This window comes from Formica exsecta, unplaced genomic scaffold (assembly GCF_003651465.1).
Source record: "Formica exsecta isolate Colony F162 unplaced genomic scaffold, ASM365146v1 scaffold826, whole genome shotgun sequence".
In the NCBI taxonomy this organism is placed as follows: Eukaryota; Metazoa; Arthropoda; class Insecta; order Hymenoptera; family Formicidae; genus Formica; species Formica exsecta.
In genome coordinates this window covers 1,228,407-1,255,767 of record NW_021853596.1, presented here as the reverse complement: position 1 = coordinate 1,255,767, position 27,361 = coordinate 1,228,407, and the positions used below count along the sequence as shown (strand labels likewise).

Below are 27,361 nucleotides of genomic sequence, written 5' to 3'. Positions count from 1 at the left end.
TCGGTTTATCAGACAGTGCAGTCCGGTGCAGGCAGTCCGCCGTGGAAGCTGGTGGAAGCGCCACGCCACGCCACGCTACGCCACGCCACGCCACGCGACGCGACGCGCCGCGCCAAGGACGCGCCAACGACAGGCGTCGACGCTGCCTCCTTCCGTCCTTTTTCTTTTCACTGGAGCCGCGATCGGCGCGTCTCGGTCTCGGCTCTCAAAAATTCGACCGTTACCGTTCTCGTGGAAACGTCGCGACGTGTGTACCGGGGACGCGCGCAACACGAAGATCGGGAGAGAGAGAGACTCTCGTTTGGAATCCCGGCTCACGGAAGTCGATTGGAATTTCACCGACGAGGGTACGACCTCGCAACCTCCGCTACCGCAACGTCGTTTTTGTCTCGAAAAGGTACGTCCGCACGCCGTTAGTTCGCGGTTGCGCGTTACGATATAGGGATCACGATTGCGACTACGATTGGCGCCCAAACGGCTATATGATACTTTTATATTTTGTAAAAATAACGATAATGTGTCTACACGGCGTATGCGAGAAGCGAGATAGACACCGCGAGAGATAGGTACGAGAGGTAAAGAGACGAGACGGGAGCGCGGTATATTATCCCATGTGATTTTACTTCGATGCGTGTGTAAAATAAAGTTTGCTGGAGAATAAAACGCGCGTCTCTCAAAGTGTCGCGACGCAGTCAAGTGACACGTCGCCGTGATATTTTATACCATATTATATTTTTACATCGCATTTTTATTATTTATACACGCAAAGAGATAACTGTACGGCTTAAGATCTGTTAAAATATTCCGCGCTGTAATTTCTGACTCGCTCGCATCGTTAAAGATTACGGTAGAATGCGTTATTTATGTAGGCTCCTCTCTTCTCTCTCTTTCTCTCTCTCTCTCTCCCGGTATCGACGTGGAATTGCGCGCGTTCGAGTATTCTTTGTTCGAGAAAGATGCTGAAGCGGCGTTAAAAATATATCCGCTTTATTCTCGCGCATCACGCGGTGCGCTATAGTTCCGTATAAACATGTCGACCACCTCGAAACACCTGGACATATATAATGTACAGGTAAATGTAGCGAAGCTTCTTTCTCATGCAAAGCTAAGATACCACGCCCCGGGTATCCGGTACCCTTGAACCGGGGAACGCGCGCTCCCGAAGAGCGAGATTCTCCGTTCCAACAAGAGCGCGGATACCTACATTTTATTACTCCGGAAACAAAGGTGATATACATATTATGTTCTTCCAAGCGCGCGCGGAAAATAATAAGATGCGAGAAGAAAAAAAAAAAAAAGGGAATAATGCATCCTCTCGTGGTAATTAGTTTTGCTGTCGTTAATAACGGTCGTTGCAAAATTGCATAAGCTCGAAACTATCGCGAGGAGATAAACGAGCGAAATTAACAGCGTCCGTTATCTATCTGGTCTCGCGCGTTCTTCTTCCCTAGCGCGAAACATCGCAACAGACCAACGACTGTTTTCATTTAATATATGTAGCGTACGGGGCATTAATACGTACGATGGACGAGATACCGCGATAAAGTATATCGTATATAGAGCGTCGTGCGCTCGGCGCGAACGAAGCTACGCGAAGTCGGAGGCGTCGCACGAAATGCGCAATATTGTTACAAGTGCAAGGTTAACATGCAACGTACGTTGCGCGGGATCCGACTGATTATTTCCTGCCGGTAAACGGCCTACAGCGTCGATTGGCTATATCGTTGCCGTCTTCCGTCAAGTCATCGCGATTACTCAAGAGCACGCGATTTAAGGGCCCGGTCTATAGCAATATGAAAAATTGATGACTTTTATGAACTTTCTTTTTTTGGAAAATAGAAACTGATATTTTTGACGTTTCACATATGTTTTTATTGATGCTTAAATAGTATATCAATGTTTTTTAATCTTGGATATTAGCTTTTTTTTTGTTCAATACGAATCTTCGCGCGAGGCGTGTTTAAAAATGACGGCGTGATATGCTGCTTCTCATGGACCAAATAAATTTTGGCCAAATAAAATAAATTTATATAATTATTTAAAAAAATATATTATTTAAAATTATTAGATTAAAATTTTTATTTATGGTGAAATATAATAAAAATTAAAAGATTAATTGTCTGAAATGAAAAAGACTCCAGTTTTATTCCGTAGGATATTTTTGAGATATTGAAACTAATTAGAATTTGAAAAATTGATATCTGATATTTTTTTTTGATCTTCAAGAAATAAAGAAAATTTCAATACAATTAAAATATCTAATTTTATTTTTCAATTTTTTCTAATGACATTAGATTAAGTATCCCCAAAAAATCTTAAAATCGAGTTTTTGTCATTTCAGACAATTACACGAAGAGCAGTATATATTATATCGTCATTTTTAAACATGCTACGCACAGAAGCTCGTATTGAACAAAAAAAAAAAAAAAATCAAATATATGTCCAAAATTTAAAAAAATACTGATGTACTGTTTAAAGATCAATAAAAATATACTTAATGTAAAACGTCAAAACAAAAAGATCAATTTGTAATATTTTTCAAAAAAATAATTTCTACAAATTAATTGTTTATACTAAAATAGATTGGGCTCTTAACTATCAAATTTTACTCAAATTCCGCGATCGATAGGCGAATAAAAAGTATTTATTTAGAACGTAATCCAAATGATTTGTTTTCTTATTTATCTTTGTAATTGCATTATAGTTTTTTTTTGCCAAAAACGAGATGCGTTTATAAATTATTTATTTAATCCTTTATTCTATTATTGAAGATGGAAAAAGAGGGAAAAATTGAAAGCGTAAAGTAGTGCAAGTCGAAAAAAAAAGTAGACCATTTTTTTCAGTCGCGCTTTAATTAAGTGGAATAGGCTGCGCGGGTTGCGAGCGAGGGAACCACTTGTGATTCGAATGCGATAACCTTATCTGCGGGTATTGGACGGAAAACACATTATCGCTTTTTACCCATTTTTATCTGCCCGACCTCGGAACATCATTTCTCGTATCTCTGTGAAATTTGTATGTATGAAATTAACGAGTCGTTTTGGTCCTCGTGGACGCGAAAGTCGGACATTTCGATCGACGATGAGCCACCGTGAGATTTCTAATACGTGTTTGAACGTGCTATGACTGGCTAACAGAAAGTTGACACTCTCGAAGTCGACCAAGATAGCGCGTGTTCAGTGAAAAAGAAAGCGATGCTCGCACTGAGCGCGCGCGCGTACACACACACACACACACACAAAAGCACAAACGGCGACTCATTCGATAAATACTATCGCAGCGGTTTCCAACCTTTTTGAAAGATTGTGGCATACTTACGAACTGGATAGTATTTTGATAACGCATCTAGCGGAAATATATCATATGTGAAGTAAATTATATAAATAAAAACTGTCGCCAATTAGCTCTATGTCTCTATAAAGAGAGAGAGAGAGAGAATGGAGAAAAAATATATATAAAATATATATATCATTTTATAAAAATATAAAAAATAAAAAGTTTCATTTACATTATACAAAAAAATAACATTGTTATAAATCTAATATTTCGTCTGATCTCTCGTCGTTATGTAAATGCATTTAAAGGAAACTTACTGCAAAGTAATACGAATAAAAATGAAATGTTACATAGCTGCTTTGATGTTTAGTCGACTAAGTACACGAGGCGAATCGCGAACTTTATCGCGTATTTCTTCACGTTGCGTTTCCGTTTTTTATGACGGAGATAAAAGATTTATGTATAGTGAGATTATATATACAAGAAAAATACGTATTTATTTTTCTTGTCATAGAAAATGATTTCAGGTAACTCTATATATAGGATATCCCACAAAGCTCGGATGAGCCCTTTAATGATATATTCATTGATCAGTTTGAAATTGATTCTTTTTTAGCGAAGAAGATTATCGCATAATCGTTATTTCTTTCTAATATTCTATCTTTTTTATCGTGTATGTATGTCATATATCTTTATAATTATAGATAAAAATTTTAAATTGAATATTTTCTATTAAAATAAATTTCTATCAAAACGAATAAAGAATATTTTTGATTTATGAAAATTTAATGCGTGAAAAATTTTTTTCTTTTTTTATAGTTGTAATTTGAAAATTATTAGAATCTTCTATTCACACACACCAAATTCTCGTTAAAGAAAAATCGATTTCTAAAAAACATTCCAAATGATTAAAATCATTCAAAAGTCATTTCAATTTTTTGAGATATCCTACGAATAAATAGGAATATTTACAACAATAAAATTAAAAAAAAACAAGGCTCAAATGATAAATATCAATTAGTGAAAAAGGAAAGGCCAGTTGGAGTCTGGACGTGGTACTTATAGCGTAATAATTGCATACTGTTTTAATAAACGATATTAATATACACATATAATATAAATTAATAAATCAAATGTTTCGGACCACTTTGGGTCCTTATCAATGAATGTAATGCAAATTCAGCATATGAAAAAGACATTGTGAGGCGGTGTAATAAATAAGAAACGCAACGACAGATTCATAACAATGTTACGATGCGCTTACAACATTTTAATGGTTCGCAGATGACAGTCTGATTAAAAAATTTCCGCAGAAAGTCGATCATTAAACCGTCTACAAAAAAAAATCGAGCGTCTGTGGAGTGAGTCCGACTTATGCAGGAATTTTTTAATCAGATTGTCATTTACGAACCATGAAAATGTTGTAAGCGCATACACTGTAACACCGTCGTACCATTGTTATGAATCTGTCGTTGCGTTTCTTATTTATTACTCCGCCTCACAATGTCTTTTTTATGTGCTGAATTTTGATTACATTCATTGATAAGGAGCCGAAACGTTTGATTTATTAATTTATATTATATGTATTAATATCATTTATTAAAACAGTATACAATTATTACGCTATAAATACCGCGTCCAGGCTCCAACTGGCCTTTCCTTTTTCACTAATTCTCAATTTCAATAGATTCTTTCTTTTTCTTCCGTGCTTTCTGCTTCGCGCCGAAATTTTTCGCCTCTGCGACGCGACAACCGCAAAAATACACGGATGTGATAAGCGCAGTGACGAATCCAGAGGAAGGAAATCCTCTTCCTAAAGAATCGCTACCGAACCGAAGCAAAAGGAGGGCAAAGAGGTTGCAGCCAAGGACAAGGAGCTTGCCGAGCTAGCTTATCGGGTGCTATTGAACTCTATCTATAACGTATACAAGGGACAACTATATCGATGCTTATTATTACGTAAATGGCCAATAATGCGTAGGCACAATATGCATTATGATTCTATGCCTTTATATACGCTTCCGTCTCCACATCTGCGTGCCGCGATCGCGGATCTTTGAATGATCTTATCTTGGAACGACACTTCGATACCAGTTATATTACTAATTACCTTTATATGTCAATAAGAGTTAATCATTTCTTAATGATCATATCGAGATCGTCAGTATGCGCATTTTATAAACCTGATATATAACATATTCCGTTGTGCGCGCGCGTTTCCAAGTGTCACTTACGATACGTGGCTGTTATTTGCCGAAGGAACGATCGATATGATAACGTAAATATGTCGCAAGCCATGCTCGGGGATATTGGTTCTTTCGCGTTGTCATTTGTGTTTGAAAATTCGGAAAAATCGAATAATAAATGTTTTTCAAGGGGAAAAAAAAAAACGTGACGATAATTATTTCGCTCTGTTTCTAAGAGTTAAAGTTTGAATCTAATAAATACGATATATAACTCTCAGGACTCAGGATGTTTTTATTTCTTGTACATTATTTATTATTAAAAGACGTGCGCGAGAAATACAGCACCCTGTATGTTCAAATCTCGAGGATTACAATATGACACGAGGCGCGCTGGCCTTCGGTAAAATGAGTTCTTAAAATACTGCACACGATAATCAAATTAATATTTATGGATTTTGCGTGCATGTCGATCGATTCTAGCTTGCATACGTTTCATAAGACACATTACATGATTTAACCATGATCGGAGATTCGTGGGTTACAAAGGAAAATTGGAGCAAACATCTTTTAGCCCTCGAAAGCTCTTCGATTAATCTTGCTTATCGCTCGTTGTTCATCGAGAACGACGATCGAATCTAGAGCGAATAAACGTAGACCGGGCCAACGGAAAAGTAACGAAAGATATCTGTCGAAAGATAATGAAATTGTGATATCGTTACGGAGAAAGGAGTGTCGTTCGAATAAAATGTACGCGAGTTAGCAGTTTTTTTTCCCTCGAGATACATCTATATATATATATATATACATACATGTGGTAATCCAAGGGCGTTTTATATTAGATACAATCGCTTTATCGTCCTTTTGCGTAATCGAAACGGTTAGTCGTCCCAAAGTGACGCCAAAAATAACGTTTGGAGCGTGCGCGACACTGGCCATTAAGCCGATGAGATGCGGAGGCGCAGACCGGAAGTTTAATGCACGTATCGGTTGGCGATCGTATTAGTTAACGATCGTCGAATGAACGTCGTAAGAGACGAGACGCCGAGGTCGGTATCGACCGTGGGATATATAGAAAGTAACGGATATATGGGCGTATATAGTTGTCGTATGAGGAATCGTGTCGGAGCACGCATATCGTTTTCCCCTGCTACCAATCCCGTAGCCACTCAAGGTTAATTCAACCGTGAATTCAACCGGCCATCCGCGAGCACCCTACGATTTTCCTCATTCGACGGGTATCCTCGTCGGGTACCTTCCCCGCGCGACGACGTTCCACGTCTTCCTTTACGTACGCGATGGCTATTCGTGGACGACAGTGTCGTTATCTGGCCAAGGGGAAGGGTGACGGCAGGAGAAGATTATTCTGTTCGTGCACCTGCAGCTGCGCTACCTCGTCTAGTCCTGAAATCGAGGAGCAACCGGACGGATTTTGTAAGTTTGATGAACGCGATTTTTATTTAAAAAAAAAAAAAAAAGAAAAAAAAAAGAAAAAAAACGATACGATCTGTAAGGCACAATTAAAATGCACAAGTTGTTCTCTTCCTGTGCTCGTCATTACGCACGTCTCCTTCCGCCGCGTGCTCGTTACTCACACACAACGTAGCCTACTTGGCAGTAGCCGTTAAGTATTCTCAACCTGTAACAGCTAGTAGTCGTTCCGTGAGACCCGAAGCGAATCTTATCTTTCCGGGGATATATCATTGGGAAATTTTCTCCACTGTAAAATTGAAGTCTCTCAGTCCTGTATAGAAATGGCAAATAATCGTGCGGAAAATTATCAATTCGCTCGACGAAGAATCTGCCTGCGCGACACCTGCGATTCAATGTCCTCGCGTCACTTTATCATTCGCGACAGCGAAACCGAATACCGAGCGAAGCGTCGTATTGCTTCGTATTGCTTGCGTTGTACTCGTTTTAATGAGCCATCGATAATGGCCTCCCCTTCCCTCTCCATCCTTTCCCTCCCTCGTGACAGCGATGTTCCGTCTTGATTCCAGCGCTTTCGAGATATTGCACTCTCTCGCGTTACAAGATGTTTCTCCTTCCCCTCCCCTTCCCCCTCGCCCCCACGCCTCGATGTCTTTAATTCTCGATTAATTGTATATAATCGCTACAGAAAAATTATCCGCCGTACATTTCGCGTATCCGATAACCAGCGAGGCTGTGCAAACAAACGGTCTATCAGGTTCGCGGAACGCAGTCAAGCTGGCTGCCTCCGGCGGTACCCCCGCCGCTGCCGTCGCCGCATCCGCGCATCCCCCCGTGCTTTGGAGCTCCCGCAGGAAGCCGGGTAAGTCCTTTATTATTATTATTATTATTATTTTTTTTTTTTTCGAAAATTCGTCCATTGGCGAATTTCCAAGCCGACGTCGCTTCTTTCTTGACGCGTCAACGAACGCGCCGATTTATCCGACAATTGAACGAAGAGCGTTTGTCCGTGCGAGCGTAAATAAAACGAAGAATGAAATTGAATTGGAATTTCGACAAAAGGCAGTTGTTAAGCGACCTCCAGTGGTCGCAAAGTCATATTGAATTGTAATTGTCAGTAGCGAGAAATCGCATGATCGGTTTTTTTCTCTCTCGCGCCATGCGTCGAGATAAATTAGCTTTTTTTTTTTTGCCCGCACGCTACAACAATCTCGCATTCGATAGAGAATGGATGCAAATTTTCATCAATAGGGAGGATCGTAAGATTATTTTATATTACAAAATAAATCATTTAACGCGAATTACGATATTTTATTCTCCTTCTTGCTAGGTAAAACTTACGAATTACCCTATATATGGCGTGTACCGACACGCGTGTACGAACGTGAATCATGGAATTGGCCTGGAGGTCAATTTCAGTGCGACAAGCTAATTCGATACGAGTCGCATGCTCGTTTGACCCAGACTCATTGACCCGGCACGTCTAATCCTGAATCTTCACCGCAGCTTTCTTTCTTTCTCTCTCTCTCTCTCTCTCTCTCTCTCTTTTTCTCCCTAACGAATAACGCCCAACAGTAACGCTTTACACGAGATTCCTCGCTTTATTTACGCCTCTGACAAATCTTCGTCTGCTTTGTTGACGTTTTAATAATCTTTGTATTACCTTAGCTTTATTAGTCGGCTCGAGTTATATTTCTTATTTGCTCAAGTTCCACTTTTGATTAAAAGCTTCTTTTGACGTCCGGCGAGCAATCCGATTCATTCTGCTTCATTATTCTCATAGTTGGCAGTCGCTACGTCTTTACACAGTGCGGAAAGTCTAGGCGAACGGATACGTCAATTAGGATGCCGCTAATTTACGAAGGTTACGGCTTTCCGCTCTCACAAATGTAGGAGTCTGACGTGTCTCGGGCGGAACACGCAGGCAGATGAGGAAAAAGATGGAAAAGATGAAAGAATCTCGTATGAAGAGATTGTTTCTTCGGTCGTGACAGGCGCGGATAGAGCAAGGGATTATCATAGGAATTGAGCGACCGTGTTAATGTCGAGAAAAGCACGAGCGTGGATCGGTCAAGGTTACGATGATATCTGCGATATATCGCGTAAAGGATCAGATTCACCGTCATTTCCAAAACTTTCCCTCAAAGAAAATACATGTCAAAATTGCAATAAATAAATTACCATAATAAACGGAAGAAACGTGAAAAAGAGGAGAGGGAAACAACACGTACGTAGAGGAAAGCCAGCCGGAATGTGAGCGCGATAAAAATATTTGCGTCAATTATGACTGTTGAGATAATGATCATGCAAGAATGTTAGTCAGTCTCGATACATCTAGAATCCGTTCTGTTTGTCGAGTCGATTCTGCGGGTAAGTCATTGCTGAATCATCGGAGAAACGGATGATACATGCGGAAAAAAAGAATATAAACGACGCGATGATTTACGAATGCGAGAAGTATACATATTCCTCGGCGAGTCTCGACGCGCGATTAGAGGAGGAGAGAGTCGCGACCGTTGCTCTCGCGAAACGTATCATCCGCGAAGAGAAATCCGTCTGTTCGCGAGCTGCGCGCAGCCACAGTGTTGTTCGGCTTTAATGACGGGCGGAACTCTTCGCCGAGAGGCGCGGATAAAGGATGTTTCTTCGAATCGACTCGTCGACGATGATTGCAGCTAAACGTGTCGTAGCGACATTTGTAATCGCAAAACGCGAGTGTCTTTTCGTCCGCGAGTTTCTTCCTCTCGAAGAACTCTCGCTCTCTCGTCTCGGCTCTGATGCTGACGCGCTGAACTCATGCCGAGTCTTATCTCGATGTGTACCGTGCGATACCACGAACGTGTATGTATGTACGTACGTGCATCGGCACGGCACGCTCACGCGTGCTTATCGCACGCAAGTTTACCGAGTAACAGAGAGGAGAAGCGTGTGCCGCGTCTCTTCTAGCCTCGCTTTGTCTCTCGGTTTAAAGACGATTTTTTTTTTTCCTCCACCTTAAATCCGCGAGCAGCGAGTAATTTACGGTTTTTTTTTTTTTTTTTTTTTTTGCGGGCCTTTCTTAATCATTTACGCGAGCGTCGCGGGGAGAAAAAAGAACCTGATTTATTTCGACGCCTCTGGCGTAAGAAAGAGATTTATACAATTTTTCGCTTCCGACGTTGTAATCCAATATGGCTGCGATGAGCGATGAGAAGTCTTGAAAGGATAAAAATGAAATGCAGACATAACGTATCGCGTTGTCCGAAAACGTCGTAGCCTTAGATAAATCTATCCGCATCTATTCTCTGTCTTCCGAATAGAACGAAGAAGTGGGAGATGTGACTACTCGCTATATAACGAGGTCTTGGCTGGTATGGACGCTTCTTTAATTTTCCCTCTCTCTCTCTCTCTCTATCTCTGCCTCCCATTCTTCTTCTCCCTCCTTCTATCTGGTGACGCGTGCACGGGTAACACGCATTCGTACACGCGCGTACTTATCGCACGAATGTGACGATGCAAGCGTATTATGTACAATGGAGAGCGAGATAAAAAGTGGTATTTATCTCATGTCAGCTCGCTAGAGATCGACAAAACTTTTTTTCCACGAATACGGCTCATGCTCCATGTGGTGATTTTCGTTTGTCATTCGGTGTCACATGTTATACACTGATGCGGTTCGTGTTTCTCCGATAAGTTCGCAACATCTCGTCTTCTGATTACGCTCGATAATTTGATTTACCCTGAAAATACGGTGCAGTACGGTGTTAATCGGAATTAGAAACTTTGTCTCCTTCCCTCTCTCCCTTTCTTTCTCTCTCTCTCTCTTTCTTCCCCCTCTTAGGGTTCGGAACGTCACAACGCGCCGCACCACGACTCGGTTGAACTCGACTCGACTCCACTCCACTCGATCAGGCTCGTAACAGTCGCGACTAAACTTGCGTGCAGCTCGCCACGTGCGTTCTCGATGCATCGCGCGAGTGTCTCGTAACTCGCGAAGCAGCGAATTTTGCGCCGTGCACGGTTCATTTTTCCAAAGCTCGCTTAACGATGTGACTTTCCAAAAAAAAAAAAATAGAAGAGAAAAAAGCGATCAGTGCGTAGACGAAGCGATAAAGAAACGATGAAACGCGATTTCTCTCGTTCGACAACATTCGCCCGAATTCGAAAACATCGATGATTCATGTCGAGCGTGATACTCGCGAAAGAGAGAGGAAAGAGGGTATGGGCAGCTCCGGAATCTCATGATAAATCGAATTCATCGAAGAATAAACGCGCCTTTCGAGCAGCGTGAAATCTTACGCGCTTGTTTACTTTATAATAGTGTGTTTTCTATCTCCGTTCTCGAGTTCACGATTAGAAAATTGTCTTTAAAGCTGGACGGATTGTAACGGATTCAGTTGACTTTTCCGTCGTCGGTTTCCGTCTTGCGAACGTCGCGAACGGAACGAGTCGGGCAACTCGCGCGTATACATATATATCAGGCGCGATAAGATGTGACCAGGGCGGGTTGCAATCGGTTTCCCAGAGCGAAACGAGCATATTCGCCGAGCGTCGACGTAACTAGGCAGCTGCGATCACTTGGTCGATCATACTTTAAAGCTCTCTCTGTAGCCCCAGTCCGGCCACGTGTCGATGTTATCGGATAGAATTCGCACGTAGGGTGCGATTATGCGAACGAGTTCATTCATCGTGCGGATTCCAGCTCGCCGGAAGTGACGACGACTTCCTCGCTGCGTGCTATTGGTGGTGGTGGTGGTGCGCGCACACAGTGTATCCTCCAGTCGCGCGTGAGTGCATCGTGCACGCACGAACGCACGCAACAAGCGCGCGTACACACGCGCGTACATACGGACACGTGCGCGCGCGCGCTCGCTCTGACCTAGAGGAAGCAAAAGGAGAAGAAAGAGAGGATGTCGACTCGCCGCCGAGCGACCGCGACCGCGTCGTGCGGCGAGATGCAGCGTCCTGTTGTCGGTCGACGGTCAGTGGCTCTTTGAAGGTTTCGTCTTATCGACGATGGACAGGATCGGTCGAGCGGACGATTGTACGGGAGAGATCGTGCTTCGTGTCGTTGTTATTGTTGTTCCTCGACGCCGCGCTCGCCAGCACGATTATGCAGTTGAAGAAAGCGATGCTTAAGATATTCGATCAATGTAAGTTCATCCCGAAGCTGCACCCGCAAACGTTCCGCGCTAATAATAATAATTTTCTTTCCTCATCGCTAACGAATCTCTCTCTCTCTCTCTCTCTCCCCCTTCACCTATCCTATAACCGTCGCTAATCTCACCGCATGTGCAAAATTAGCTCGAAAGTCGGTACCGCTCGCCGTAAGCGTGAACGGTGGGTCCAATGTCTGGATGCACGCATGTTTCTCGTCCATCTGTATGCACAACGATGCGTTGAGACGTGCGTGCATTACGCGGCAACGTGATTCCGTCGTGCGTAGCATGGGCCCCCATTAAAGACCCCTAGATCGTAATAGCGTAATAGCGTAGGGCGCGCAGGTCGGATTAAATTGTAAGACATTGACGAAAATTTTTTAATCTCCGTGCATACGCCATACGAACTTGGCGTCGTGTGTAGCGTTATACATCCGGAGGAGAGATACCGTGTTTTAAATGCAGGACTCGTTAACCTTCGCGTTGCATCGTCGATGTAGACACGCTCTCGAGGCAATATATCTGTAAAACGAACTTTGTAGTTACAGAGAAATATATGTATATATTTATATAGAAAGTATTTCTCTCTCTCTCTCTCTCTTTTTATATTTATTTATTTATTTATTTATGCACATCGATACATAATGTATACGTGCGTAATGTTGAGCTGTTTTCGTTTCTTGTTATCACCCTCGAGAATCTGGCGCTATCTTTTCGATGTAAACTAAGCTCTACATAATATATGCTAGTTCGTGTAAAAAACTGATACATCTTAAAGAATCGTGTCTAAAATAAAAAGTTGGCGACCGAAGGAAAGTGAGACGAGCGACGACATCTCTTGCTTTCTCTCTCTCTCTCTCTCTTTCTTTCTGTAATTAAATGATCGGCACGTTCCCGCAAAGGACAAGCCATTGCATCATGTGCACGAATACGCGCCGTTGCCGATTTTTGATCGGGCACGATGCTAATGTCACGATAAGATTTACAGTTAATGATAAGCGCCTTATCTTTGGCACAAGAGAAGCGCATAACCTTTGAATTTAAAGTGGAATTTCCATCGCGACGAGAGATACGCGCACTTTTGCGCTCCGATCCGATCCGATATCGCGATTTATCGACGAGACTGTTTATTTACGCATTTGACAATTGCGTCAACAACTCCCGTTATCCGAAAGAATGACAACAATGGTCAATCCGTGTCATCGGTTGACCAAATCTTATCGTTCTATGTTTTCATACACGAAAAAGAAACAAACAATAGATGATTTTACAATTTTTATCGTCGAAATTGAGCTATTGTTTAGAAATTTTGTCCGATTTCTAAAACAAACTTGGCCTGATCTCGATACGAGAAAAGATTCACACGCGCGACGAGATAATAATTTTCGTATAAATGCGCGGAAGGGAAATGTGGTCGAGATGATCTTGTTCGGTTTTTGTCTTCCAAATACACGCAACCGATCGTGAGAGCGTGTGGTCGCGACGCTTACCGATTGCAGGAGCAATCGTACAAGACGAATAACGATGATGCTTATTTGCATTGGCCAAGGTAACTCCCGCTATTTCGTTGCGTAACTTGGCGGATTACAAGAAGCGTCGTTGGTTCCTCGATGACGTGCGATTTTCGTGTGCAATTTCCTCCAAGTGTCACGAGAGCGTTTGCTCTTTGCCTTAGATATTTTCTTCGCTCCACGTGTGCGATTTAAATGAATTTTTTATCGGAAATAATCGCGAAACAATTCAACTTGGATTATCTCGTAATCTCTTCTTTCACGACTTACAAGATGACTTTACGTAACGGGGTAACTTTTTCACGTGTACGAGTGAAATATCTATGAAATATGCGATGGAAGAGAACCGGGGGAAAAGGCGAGAAAAGTGTAACGCTCTAAACTGAGATATATAGATATATCTCGTGCTTGTCGATCGTTTCGTGTGGGCTACGAATCTCTTTTGCAACGAGACGACGTGACGATACGCACGCGCGCGCACGCTCACACGTGTTGGTCGAGTTTAATATAGCTGCGTGTGTCGCCGTCGTCTTGCGTAGCTCAAACGTTTACCTCGCCGCATGCCGAAAGTGGAGCTCGATGACGGAGTTTCCTCTTCTCCTTGGAATTAAAGCTGGCTGCGAAGAATGCCGCATACTTCCTCTAGAGTCAATTTCAATTTCCTCAGCCGCTATGCCGCTCGAATCTTGCATTGTAAAAAATTTTTCATACATTTAGACACATTTTTGTCTGAATTTTCTGGATGTCTGAAACAGGGTGTCTACTCCCTGGAAAAAACACGGAAAACCTGGAAATCTCAGGGAATTTTTTTTCTACCTGGAGAAATCAGGGAATTCTCATGGAATTTTATTGGGGACTCAGGGAATTAAAAAAAAAATTTTCTCTTTGATAATTTTGCTCTTATACTATAAGCAGTAAGCAATCCGCCAAAATATATTATAAATATATGTATAACTCTGTTTATATATATTCAATATCTTAACAAAATATTGAATATACAGTACATTTTCTTTATTTTAATTTTTAGTAACGAAAAATGAAAATGTTATACAAGTTAAAAGTTTTTATCTTAACAAAAGCTATTCAGTTTTTTTCATTACATTTGTAAATCTGGCACTTGAAACTTAAGTGGCTTTGTTTTCCTTCGTATAAGAGAAAAACGTTAGAAAACGCTTACAATAAAAAAATTTATTTTAGGAAATTGCACCAAAAAATCTTTAAAATATTTTCTTTACCTGGTATTTTGAACAAAAAACCGGGGAAATCAGGGAATATTTTTATAAGATTTGAGTAGATACCCTGTGAAAGAAATTTCAGACAATCTGTCTTAATCGTCAGAGTCGTTTCTCTGAAAGTTTAGAGGAGTTTGTCTGAAAATTGAAATGGATCCGAAAATTCAGACGATGCAAAAAAGCGGCAGACACTTTGTTTGAAGTTTCAGTCAATTTTTTTTACAGTGTGGATACAAGAAACGTTGGTCCAGCCAAGTCGCATTACTCTTGACAGACATTTATGTATATATTTTAAATACTTTAGATATTTATGTTATTTGATAATTATTTGATTACTTATTATTCAGCATTCTATATTTTTCAGATTAGGATGATTTTTCAAATCTCTTTCTTAAATATATCGGAAATTCGACAACGAGATTCTTTTGGAAAGAATCGAGCAAATATATCGAAATTCTGAAAATAGGTTTTGCTAACTTTGCAGAAATGACGGTAATCTCGATAAGATTGAACTTTAAAAGAAATCTCAAATGTGTATCGCGATCTAAGCGGATCGTCTAGAATACTAATCGCAGATTTAAATGAGAGTTCCATCACAATATATAATGGCTTTAAAAGATGATTGATCCCTGTTTAAAATAGCGAACCGGAAATATTCTGGATATTTGCACGATACGTTTTCAGAGTAGAAATTGAAGAGCGTGGGTAGATGACACGATTAGAGTCTACCGCCTACGTAGCGATAGCTACGCGATTACTAATTTCGCGGCTATTAATGACATATCGAAGATTTGAGTGGAACAAACAACTACAAGATAAGATCGCGAATCGATTTAATTCGTTTTCATACGCGGATTTGAAAGAAAACGGTAGCATTGAACTTGACGGCAGTGACGACCAAGTACGCAGACTTGGCGGGTGGAGGGAGAAGAGAGTCTGTGATGCTGTCAGAAAACGAAGAACCGGCGACCGGTCCGAGAGCAGGTTTCAACGGCCTTTTCTTGGTGTACGTATACATTTGAACGCGAACGCGGGGGAATCGACGCCTGGCCAAAAGACGATAAATCCTTTTTTCGCCTCTTCGTCCTTCCACCTTTCGAGTCCTTCGACCTTGCCGCGATCTCAGTTACAAGGAAAGCGCGGTTTCAATCGCTTCCGCTTTCTGGGAAACTGGTCCGTCCGCTATATTTGCGTCATCAGTTCTAAGAATCCATATTAAATTTGGTTCCGCCAGATTTCTATTTCGCTCTCTAAACAAAGCATCGAATTACGTTGATCGATTAACACGAAAACAGCGAGAGATCTCCCGACAATTTTCAAGTCCTTCCATCTTGCCGTATGCAAATCTCGAATACAAGATTTATGATTCTTAGAAAATGATTTAGCGGTTTATAACTTCACTCAACTTTCCGCTTTTCTGAAAAATAGTATGTACATGGAAATGATTAGCTACCGCAAAGTCGTTTCTTATCGCACAGGTTTACATTTACAATTTCCAACCTGGCAAGTGCCAAATCGAAATAATCTATAGCCGATTTAATTTAATTTCCGAACTAATCGATCATATGCTTTTTATTATTCGCATGCTTCATCTCTTCAAGGTCTCGTATCATAAAATCTCCTTATTAGATTAGTCGCGACACGCTTTGCGTTCGTATAATATGTAATTCCGGGAAAATTTCTTTAATGATACCTATAATGAGGAACGACGATCGGATGGTTGATCGGCCTGCGATCGGTCGAAGTAAAGTAAGACTGCGGCCAGATCGGTGGCGAGCAGATAGGTCAGCTTGGCGCCATCGGGCCTCGGGCCGAGGCGAAGGCGCGTGAAGGCCGGTCGGTCGGTTTCTCAGCTTTCCGACGCGCCGTTTGCTACAAGCGTGCGAAACGCCAGCGTGTTCGCCTTTTGTATAACTGTGCCTTTCGTACATATAGTACTCGTACATATAGCAGTCTGTCGCGCGAGCAAGAGGAGCGTTTACGTATCTGAAAGACGAAATAATCATTTCGAGAGATGCGAAGATTCGAAAATACTTGATAAATTATGCGTTTATTTACTGCTAACCATCCAATTTCCAATATTGTGCATAAATTAGCATCTAATTTTTTTAGGAATTTCAAGTATACTAGTCAGCGAAAATGTTTACGAATGTCTCTAGGCGACGACTGACGCATTATCGGAATAACTTTGCCGCATAGATAACTTCATCGAACTTTAAAACGCGTATGATTATCAGCTGACTTGTAAGCTTTAATTTCAATTGTTCGGCTTATATCATCTTCCAGTAGTATATCTAATAGTTATCGTGTTCCCTGTTGTGTGTGTCATCGACGAATAGCGAAAGCAATGACGTTCACGGGGATTCGTTAAACGTAAAGTGTATTCATTATAATCGCGATCGTCCAACACAAAAAGGCGTCGCAACAAAAAGAACATTCATTGTAGGCGCGTATGGAGATACGGAAGCTGAGCAAAACTTCGTGATATCTTTTGTTTTGTTTTCGTTCGATTATTTTATACTTTGCTTGTTTGATTTTTTCATGGACATTCATATAATGGATGTCCTTCAACGAATTTTCTTCGAATCGCGGATTCTTTGAACAAATTTATGAATCGATTTTTTTTTTTAAATAAAAATATCGAGGCACGTTAGTCTCGAATTATATGCGATTGCGACAGAAAGGATTTTGGAAAATTAAGTTTTAGAGGAATAAAAAGATAATTATATTTTTTCAGTTAGATTCTCGAGTAAACTTTACTTTGACAGAATTTCTATAGAGATTTAATTACAAAAACGTATGATATTGAGAGTTTGTAATAAATGATCTTCCTTTTTGATATCTTTCGTTATAGAAAAAGTTACTCGAATTTGGGGTAAGAATTCGCAGATTAAATGACGTGTACGCTCTGGGAGGGATACCTCGTATAACGATTTTTAAAATGCACGTCGCGTTCGCACTCGCTCGTCCACACAATCCGTAACTTACTTAAGCAGACTATCGATATTCAGCACGCGTTTAAGAATCGAATAGTTCGAAATTGCTAGTAACACCGGAGAAAAAGAAAAAGAGAAAGAGAGAAAGAGAAAAAAGGAGAGGGAAAGGAAGCACGGAAACATAGAGGAAAATCAGCCCACCCACGTGTATCGTGCTGTTTTTATGTAAGATATTGTCAATCGAGAATAATTTATATCTAATTTATCGGAGGTTAAATTTTTCTAACACGAGACAATCTATAACATAATGTTTGGATAGAAAAATGTATAGTTCAAACTGATTTAACCCATACAGAATCTTTCAGTCACATTGCAGCAACATTAGAATTCTGCAAATTATAGCTACGTCGCAGACACATTGTAGAGGAATTGCAAGATTCTGATAAAAACGCAGCGACATTGCGTAACGTATTTGCCTTGCTGCAATCCTGCAATAAAAAATTCCTGCGATTTTCCCGCTCGTGTGATACCAATTAGGCAATATAAATATATCGATCTTAATATCACGTAATAAATTAATGAATGGAAATAAATAAATAAATTAATGTATGTCTTGTAGCACGGAACAAATGGATAAAATATAGTCCTACTTCAAACAAATTCGAAAATGTAGAACAAGATTTCGATTTGTTATATCATGTGTGGAGAATCATTATCTTTTTCAGCGGGGTAATTCGTCAGTTATACACAGAGCGTCCTGCATTACGCTGCGTCGCCGAGAAAGCTAATATTTCACGCGATTACACTCCGCTATAGCCGATTATCGTGGCGACATCCGTACACGTATACGACATCAGCCGGTAGTTGATAATCGACAGTTCGAATGAGCAGGACCAATGCGACGTGCGGCAGCAACTCACCCGTGAAGAGAACGCGCGCTCTCGTCTCGTAGGAAATTTACCCGGTATAATCCGTGTCGTGTTTTTCCACGGATTTCGTTTACATTTGGTCGCCAGACCACTCTTCGCTCCTCCAACGATCTCTCCATAACTCCCGCATGGATTTTGAAAAGATATCGATTTAGATAAACGAAAAATGGATATCTTTTTTACAAGATATTTCATATTTTATATCGAAATGTATGATATGTGGCACAATATAAAATATTAAAGTATTCACTTTATTCTCGCATCATTTTAATACAATACTTCTTGTCACGCGCGAAAGGAACTCATTTATATAAAAGAATCATACTTATTAAAAGGAAACGCCGATCGTAAAGTTTCGAAAAAAAATTGTGACCTTGGAAAAAAATTTCTTTCCACGATAAGTATCCGTTCTTTCGAAATAATTTCTCCCCCAAAACACATTTTCGTATTATCAAAAAATCATCAGATATATTTGGAGCACAATCACGATAAGATGGATCGCGTATATATATCAAAATACGAATCGACGATCGATGGGAATATCCCAGCTGATAGAGGGAAAATTTGGCTTCGATCGAACCAGAGATATAGGTCGGTAAAATCGATGTGTGACTCTTCGATATATGCCTACGAATAAAATATGCATCTTACACTTTGGACACGACGAGCGCGCGCCTTACCTTTGCGTCAAGTCGGACGGGCAGCAGAGAAGTGCGAGGGACAGGGGGGGGGGGGGGGACGATGACGTTACCATGTGGTTTTCCTTTGATGTGCAATATCCGCTCTCACAGCCGTACGCGGTGTGTCGTGTCGTGCGTGCGTGCGATGAGCGTAAGCATGACGGAATCGCTACGTCGAGAGATGTGAGCGAATAAACTGTTGCCTCGAAATACGTTGAAAAGGAAAACGCGTTTCTCCTCGCGATTCCCTTGCATCTATCCATATGAGAAATACGTTACAATTGTAAGACTTCTCCGGACGAAATTAACAATTCTATTAAAACTTTGTTATAATTGATACGAACTCATCTCAGAGTTCTCGACAGTTTTCGAATTCTCGTTACGTTTCGGCAAGAGTGAGCGAGCGAGAAATTAAATTGCTAACTTGTAACGGATAATCGCGATGATTGACGCGAAACGAAACGTTCTTGATGAAATGACGAATGATTCTGTAATTAATACAACGGCATAAATGCAGGCCTGCACTTGCGGAGCATCGAGGAGCCGAGGATGACGGCGGAAACGGCGGCTCCCTGCGTACAGGGGGTGCAAGGAGCACAGAGCGGCATGGTCAACCAGAGTATGTTGCAACAGGTGCAAGATGGAAGTGGCGGCAGCGGTGGCAGCGGTGCTTATTACTCCTCGACGTCGACGGTGTACGATCCGGAGTACGCTCGTATGGAGGCTTGGCTCGACGAGCATCCCGACTTCGTTAACGATTACTTTTTACGGTATTATTCTCCCTCTGAATTGACGATTTAGACGAAAGAGATTAGTCCCAGGTAGAAAACGCACGTTATTTGGACGTTAAGTATCATGTGCGTTTGTTACCTGGGGCGTTACTGACCCTTCGATATCATAGACTTCGTTAACGATTACTTTTTACGGTATTATTCTCCCTCTGAATTGACGATTTAGACGAAAGAGATTCGTCCCAGGTAGAAAACGCACGTTATTTGGACGTTAAATAACGTATCATGTGCGTTTGTTACCTGGGGCGTTACTGATCCTTCGATATCATCAAATCTTTTACTCGTTATCACGTTTGTTAAATGACAATTGAATCGCTTTGCTGTATGCATTTATTATTTAATAATCTTCTTTTTTTAAAGCTGTACAGTTTTTTTCTTCTTTTTATGTGATACTTTAATTCTTAGACAAGTATTCCCAAAAATTGCTATTATTAGATTTTTACTAGTGTTTTTGACTTCTGGATCATTAGGAAGGCGACACGACAGACTGTAGACATGTGGCTGGTGTCACACGCGACGCCGACTTCGTCGTCCAGCAGCTGCATGGAGCTCTCCAGCCCGACTCACGGCGGCAACTCGTCCTCCGGACGTGGTGGTGGTGCCGGGGGTTCGGGAGCCACGACACCCGTGCGCAAGATCTCGGCGCACGAATTTGAACGAGGGGGCCTTCTCAAACCGATCGTCAACACGATCGACGGAACGCCGACCTTTTTGAGCGTATCGCCAGGTGAGATGGGTCAATCGGGTAATGCCCAGGTCGGATCCGGTAACTCGAATCGACCTCAGAGACGATCCAGGCACGAGCTCAGGCATCTCGACGAGAAGGATCTCATTTTCGAGTTGGTAGGTAGCTGCGCGGAAGTACATCGTCGAGCTTCTATCCTTAAGACGTTTAATTTCGTCAGGTCAAGGACATTTGCAACGAGCTGGATGTGAGATCGTTGTGCCATAAAATCCTGCAGAATGTGAGCACGCTTCTCCACGCGGATCGCGGCTCACTGTTTCTCGTCCAGGGCGAGAGAAGCGGTACCACCGTCAGTGTGTCGTCTTCTCATGTCGAAAATCACGAGAACGCCGTGAACGACATTGAAAACGGGGTTCCGCAACGTAACGATCAATCCTCCTATCCGAGGAGCCGATGTCTAGTGTCGAAGCTCTTCGATGTTTGTTCGAGATCGACGTTGCTGGAGATGGAAAAGAAAGATGAAATTAAAATTCCCTGGGGCACCGGAATCGTTGGCTACGTTGCTGAGAGCGGGGAACCCGTCAATATACCAGATGCTTATAAGGCAAGGACTTGGAATTACTGTTTATCTATCTTTTCTATCTAATGAGAGCGCGTGATGCGTTTTGCACCTGGTCGATTATTATATATAATCATTGGAAATTCTTGATGAATCATGATAATTTGCGTATCCGGAATGCGATCGTTTCTGATATAAATAAATATGCACGAATATATACTTTATCTGATGCACTTCTTATCTCTATTTTGATTATCATTAATTGACGACAATAATTTGATTTAATTTTTTACTCCTGAAGAAAAAAATCGAACAGAAATATTTTGATAACAGGAATATTTTGATGAAATATGCATATATGTAATGTAACATACATGTAATTAATATAATGTGTATAAAATAATTTCAATATGTTTCAGGACTCCAGGTTTAATCGTGAAATTGACGCATTAACGGGATACCGTACGCGTGCCTTACTGTGCATGCCTATTAAAGATTGCAATAGTGACGTCATCGGCGTAGCACAGGTAATCAACAAGCTCGGCGGCGAAGGACAATTCACAACGCAGGACGAAAAGGTTTTCGCCGGTTACTTACAGTTCTGTGGTATCGGCTTAAGAAACGCGCAGCTTTACGAGAAAAGTCAATTGGAAGTGAAAAGAAATCAGGTAAATGCCGATTTTATTGATCAGAATTACGAGACGGAAGATATATAATTGTATTTTGTCTAATACATATTAACATTAGGTTCTATTGGATCTGGCTCGAATGATTTTCGAGGAACAAAGCACGATAGAGCACATGGTTTTGAGAATTCTTACGCATACGCAATCGTTGATTCAATGCCAACGTGTTCAGGTAATTAACATAAACGTTTACTGCGAGAATGAAATGCGTTTATATGAGCAAAAGAGAACGTGTTAGAACGTCATGATTGTTTTCAGGTGTTGCTCGTGCACAAAGCTTCAAAAGGCAGTTTCTCGCGTGTCTTCGACTTTGAGGCAAACGATCTCGCTGGCGAGGATTCTGATTCTCGTACTAGGTAAATAAAGGCATTTATAATTACCATTTCGGTTATTTTTTCGATAAATTCTACAAATCTTTTTTTTTGCAGTCCGTTTGAAAGTAGATTTCCTATTAATGTTGGCATCACGGGTTACGTAGCGACAACCGGTGAAGTGAGTATCATTCAGTTTTTCTATCTCGACACGATTGCGAAAATATTAGTGTTCAAGATGATAAAAAAAGCGGTTTATAGACTGTCAACATACCAAGCGCTTATGAGGATCCGAGATTCGATCCGTTAGTGGATGATGGTACCGGTTTTAGGCATCGTACAATTCTTTGCATGGCCATCAAGAACTCCTCCGGTCAGATAATCGGTGTCATTCAGTTGATCAATAAATTCGACGATTTGCTTTTTACAAAGAATGATGAGAATTTCGTCGAGGCGTTCGCGATATTCTGCGGGATGGGGATTCATAATACGCACATGTAAGTGTATGCGTACATCTCTTGAATTTACTCTTTGAATGTCCAACCTGATGTGTTGTGTTTGCTTATTACTCAGGTATGAGAAGGCTGTGATAGCAATGGCGAAACAGAGCGTCACTTTGGAAGTATTGAGTTACCATGCATCGGCGTCGTTGGAAGACGCGCAGCGATTGAGGGTAGGTATGCTTCTAGCTATTTGTTTGCCGATATCTTGTAATTTTTTAAACGTTTATTATCCATTCTTTGCCAACAGAATTTAAGAGTTCCGTCATCGGTGCATTTTCAATTGCACGATTTCAAGTTTGACGATATACACATGGAGGATGACGAGACTCTCACCGCGTGTCTCAGAATGTTCCTCGATTTGGACTTTGTCGAACGGTTTCACATCGATTACGATGTACTTTGTCGTTGGTTGCAGAGTGTGAAGAAAAACTATCGAAACGTTACGTATCACAATTGGCGACACGCCTTTAATGTGGCTCAAATGATGTTTGCTATTCTGACAGTAAGTCCTTTTTTTAAATGAGTGCAATATCGAGATTCTTATTTACGAAATGAGAATATAATTTTTCCGTCCTCTTAGGCTACGCAATGGTGGAAGATCTTTGGTGAAATCGAATGTCTTGCGCTTATCATTGCCTGCTTGTGTCACGATCTTGATCATCGTGGAACAAACAATTCTTTTCAAATAAAGTGAGCACTATTATTTACTTTTGAATCAATTTACATGCTTTTCATCTCGTTACGAGAAATTTCTTACTTATACTGGAATACTATTTCATCATTTCCAGAGCCTCTTCGCCATTGGCACAGCTATACTCGACCTCAACGATGGAACATCATCACTTTGATCAATGCCTGATGATCTTGAGCAGTCAGGGCAATCAAATTCTATCGAATGTTTCACCGGAAGAATATTCGCGCGTAGTAAAGGTTCTCGAAGAAGCGATACTCTCAACCGATTTGGCCGTTTACTTTAGAAAGCGTGGCGCTTTCCTTAGTATAGCACGCAGTGGTAGTTACAACTGGGCCTACAGTGATCACCGAGATCTTTTGCGCGGAATGCTGATGACAGTCTGCGATCTGGCCGCGATTACGAAACCGTGGGAGGTCGAGAAAAGAGTAGCCGAACTCGTTAGTAGCGAGTTTTTCGAACAGGGCGACATAGAGAGACGGACGCTCAACATTACGCCTATAGTGAGTAGTATCAATATGTACACATAATATATTTATATAAGTTTTGAAAACGCTCTTTCATGCGAACGCATTTGTATTTTATAGGATATTATGAATCGAGAGAAAGAGGATCAATTGCCAATGATGCAAGTCGGCTTTATCGATTCAATCTGCCTCCCTATTTACGAGGTGCGCATAATCTGACAAATTGATATCATTTAATAAAACATTTTGTCTTTCCGTATATTTTATTACTCTTTGCGTTTACTTTAATAGGCATTTGCCCAACTATCGGATAAACTTGTGCCGCTCGTTGATGGGGTCAGGATGAATAAGCAACATTGGCTGGAAATCGCTGAGAGCAAGTGTCAAGCGGAGAATTGCACAAATCACGATAGGATGCCGTCAACGTCGGTGTCTGATAACGAGGAGACCAGCGAACAAGCGGACCAATAGTCATTATATTGACGTCATTGATTGCTAGAACGCACAAAACGGAGCCGTAGTGATCGTCCTACAGTTACGTCAAAAAGAGAAAAAAATACGGGATATAGTTTATCTTTTACAGATCGTCTCCAGTGGCAACTGGTTTCCTTGTCTCAATTATCAGGGCTTGTGTCCTGCGCGAAACAGGTGATATACATACATATATACATATATAATGTTTATATGTATAACAGACTCTACACTACTTCATTTCCGTCAATTAGATTTTTACGGATTCCACAGATCTGCTGATCAAATAGACCAAACATTCAACTTTTTCGCGTTGAACTCGTGTATCTTAATCAAAATTGTTCTGTATATTTAACATATAAGTCGAAAAAGTTATAAATACGTCGATTGAACAATCTTGCGAAATACGATGAGAAAGATCTTTGTTCTCTCTCTCTCTCTCTGTCTTACCTTGTCTCTTAATTCTCCTCCCTCCTTTCGTTTTCGCCATCGTTCCCCCTCCTTCGTCCATCTATTTCTCTCTGTTTGTCTTCCTAGAAACTAAACTGATCAATCTCCATATACGCTACTATTGTACCTGATTGTATTGTACATATATTTACTACGACAGACTTTCGATGTAGACAGAGAATGAAGACAGGGAGAGGGAGTTGATGCTCTAAAATATATGTTGTACAATAGTTTTCGACACAAATCGACTCGTCTGAAGGACACAACTGAATGGAACGGCGCCTATACGCGCTAATTAGATTATATATTTGTATACCAAAGTGTAAATTTATATATATATCGAGATCGATTGCGACTACGGTCAGATGGTAAAATAGCAATTTAAACGGTCTGTGACACATGCTAATTAATTAATTAGAAGTTAATTGCGGCAGACATGGTACCTGCCAGGCTTCTCAGTTGCTTTGTCTTTGCTTTCTATTTCAAAAATAGATTCCTCCAATCGATCCTGACCCGAACAGCTGTTTTTCGTCTTTGCGTGGAGCTATCATATCTTATTAGAATAAATTATACAAACATTCAGCAACAAATGACAGTACCTATATATCTTTTATTATAATTGTAAAGTTTAGCATTTTTTTCATGTGTGTTTTACTTTCTATATCAATAATATTTAATGATAAATAATGTACGTTAAACACTTATCATAGATACGACTCGTGTCTACGATTTGATAACAAGAGAAACATGCATATCATTATGTGTTTGCTGAAACAGGATAGCCTTCGTATCTGTTATCATATCATAAATGGAAAGCAGGACGCCTGTGGATTATAAGAAGGGACTAATCTCGTATTCTTGTCGTTCAACAAATTTACCTGGCACATATACTATGGCTACGAAAAGACGAGAAACAGTTTAGGCATTTAGTAATCGCATGTGTGATCGTTTACTTATTATATAATCATAGCGCGTGACTTCCTCTATATGTTCCTTTAATCCTGCAATTTTTAAAGTGATCTTTTTGTTTATTTTTTACTTTAATATATCCGACTCCAAGCGGTACTTGGTTCTGCGTCGCCCCCACAAATAACGACGAAACGTGGGATAAAGTGATGAAAATGTAACAAGTGTGATAAAATTTCCTCGTGTGCGCGTAACTGTATAGCGCGGGTGTATGCTCTCGAAAGGAGAATGCAAGAGCTATTGTACAGTTATTTTTGTGTAAATTATATCGTGAAATGGCGCACCTCTATCGTTACGATAATAACGATGATAGCGCGCAAGTCATATATTATATATATACATATATATATATATATATATATATATTCTACACGAACAATATCTAATATATTAAAATGAAAATAAATTATGGCGAATATGTATGTAAAATACCCCTTATCGCGTTTCCTAAAGTCCCGCTGCGTCTACTCGATAATTAATAGATTACGTTTAATGATGTGCGGGCTGATCGTCGACACAGTTTCGCAACATTGTACCAATAGACCTTGATCGTCGCGATTAATGCGTGCCAGATGTACGCGAGAGATCGGGTCAAAGCATATGATATGCATATGGCTCGCTTAAAAATTAACGTTCGGTCTTTTTCACAATTTTATTTCGATTTCTTGTTACAATTCTCGCATCGCAATAAGATGCGAATCAATTTCTTTTTCTCATTCGCGGAAGACTATTATTGCGAAACGCAAATACGACGAAGACGTGATTCGTGGGGAATAAGCTTTAACGATAGGAGAATATTATTACTAGTATCGTTGCGCGATTTCGTGACTTCGTATGATGGACAGAACGATATTATTGCCGACGCCGACGAGTTTATCGTGGACTTGCGCGTGTGTGAGTTGATTTATTGGCTCCCCGTTCAGTTTAACAATCACATCGCCCGCTTGCAGGCCAGCTGTATGAGCTACACCCCCGATGGCCACCTTGTCGAAGAAGTATTAACAATAATTTAACGATAATGCGCGAGAATCACGCAGAGATATTGAGACAGGATATCTTACCCTGACGATAGTTAAGGGAAATGTAAAATCCACACCTCCGGAGAGTCGAAAGCCCCACGGTTGAACGTTAGTTCGTGATATTTTGACGTCTGTAGTAGTCGCCATGGTGAAGTATAAAAACTCGTCTTACCTAAAAGTAGATTAGCACATTTTTAATTGTTCACAAATGCTTTTAATAGATGACGTAATCACAAAGACGAATATGCGTTGTGTTACGCGCCTTTTCAAATAGCAGGCACAGAGTTTCTTTTTTATTCATTCACCACGGTACGATCCACGTACTATTCGAATTGAAATAAAATCGAGTCCAGATCCGGGTATACCCCAGGTTCAAGTACGAGCGATGATTGAAATCCGCTGATCGACTTTCCTCGGCCTCTTCATTATAGCGCGTCGCGCATTCG

At 40.8% G+C, this 27,361-nt stretch overlaps 1 protein-coding gene across 3 annotated transcripts; it reads left to right on the top strand.

The window, feature by feature from the left end:
* On the top strand, positions 1-26,263 carry LOC115244611 (dual 3',5'-cyclic-AMP and -GMP phosphodiesterase 11-like). Of its 3 annotated transcripts, none has more exons than XM_029822406.1 (16): positions 1-397; positions 7,648-7,752; positions 19,834-20,086; positions 20,578-20,950; positions 21,013-21,396; positions 21,771-22,019; positions 22,099-22,209; positions 22,296-22,393; positions 22,466-22,529; positions 22,610-22,845; positions 22,922-23,021; positions 23,099-23,353; positions 23,432-23,541; positions 23,640-24,045; positions 24,130-24,213; positions 24,301-26,263. In XM_029822406.1, exons 3-16 carry the CDS (start codon positions 19,866-19,868, stop codon positions 24,478-24,480), a joined length of 2,871 nt encoding a protein of 956 aa, XP_029678266.1. In that variant the 5' UTR covers positions 1-397; positions 7,648-7,752; positions 19,834-19,865; the 3' UTR covers positions 24,481-26,263. The 3 variants fall into 3 exon arrangements, with proteins under 3 accessions (XP_029678266.1, XP_029678264.1, XP_029678265.1); XM_029822404.1 differs by lacking the exon at positions 1-397 and adding an exon at positions 5,752-6,893; XM_029822405.1 differs by lacking the exons at positions 1-397; positions 7,648-7,752 and adding an exon at positions 9,947-12,022.
* Positions 26,264-27,361: the final 1,098 nt, after the last annotated feature.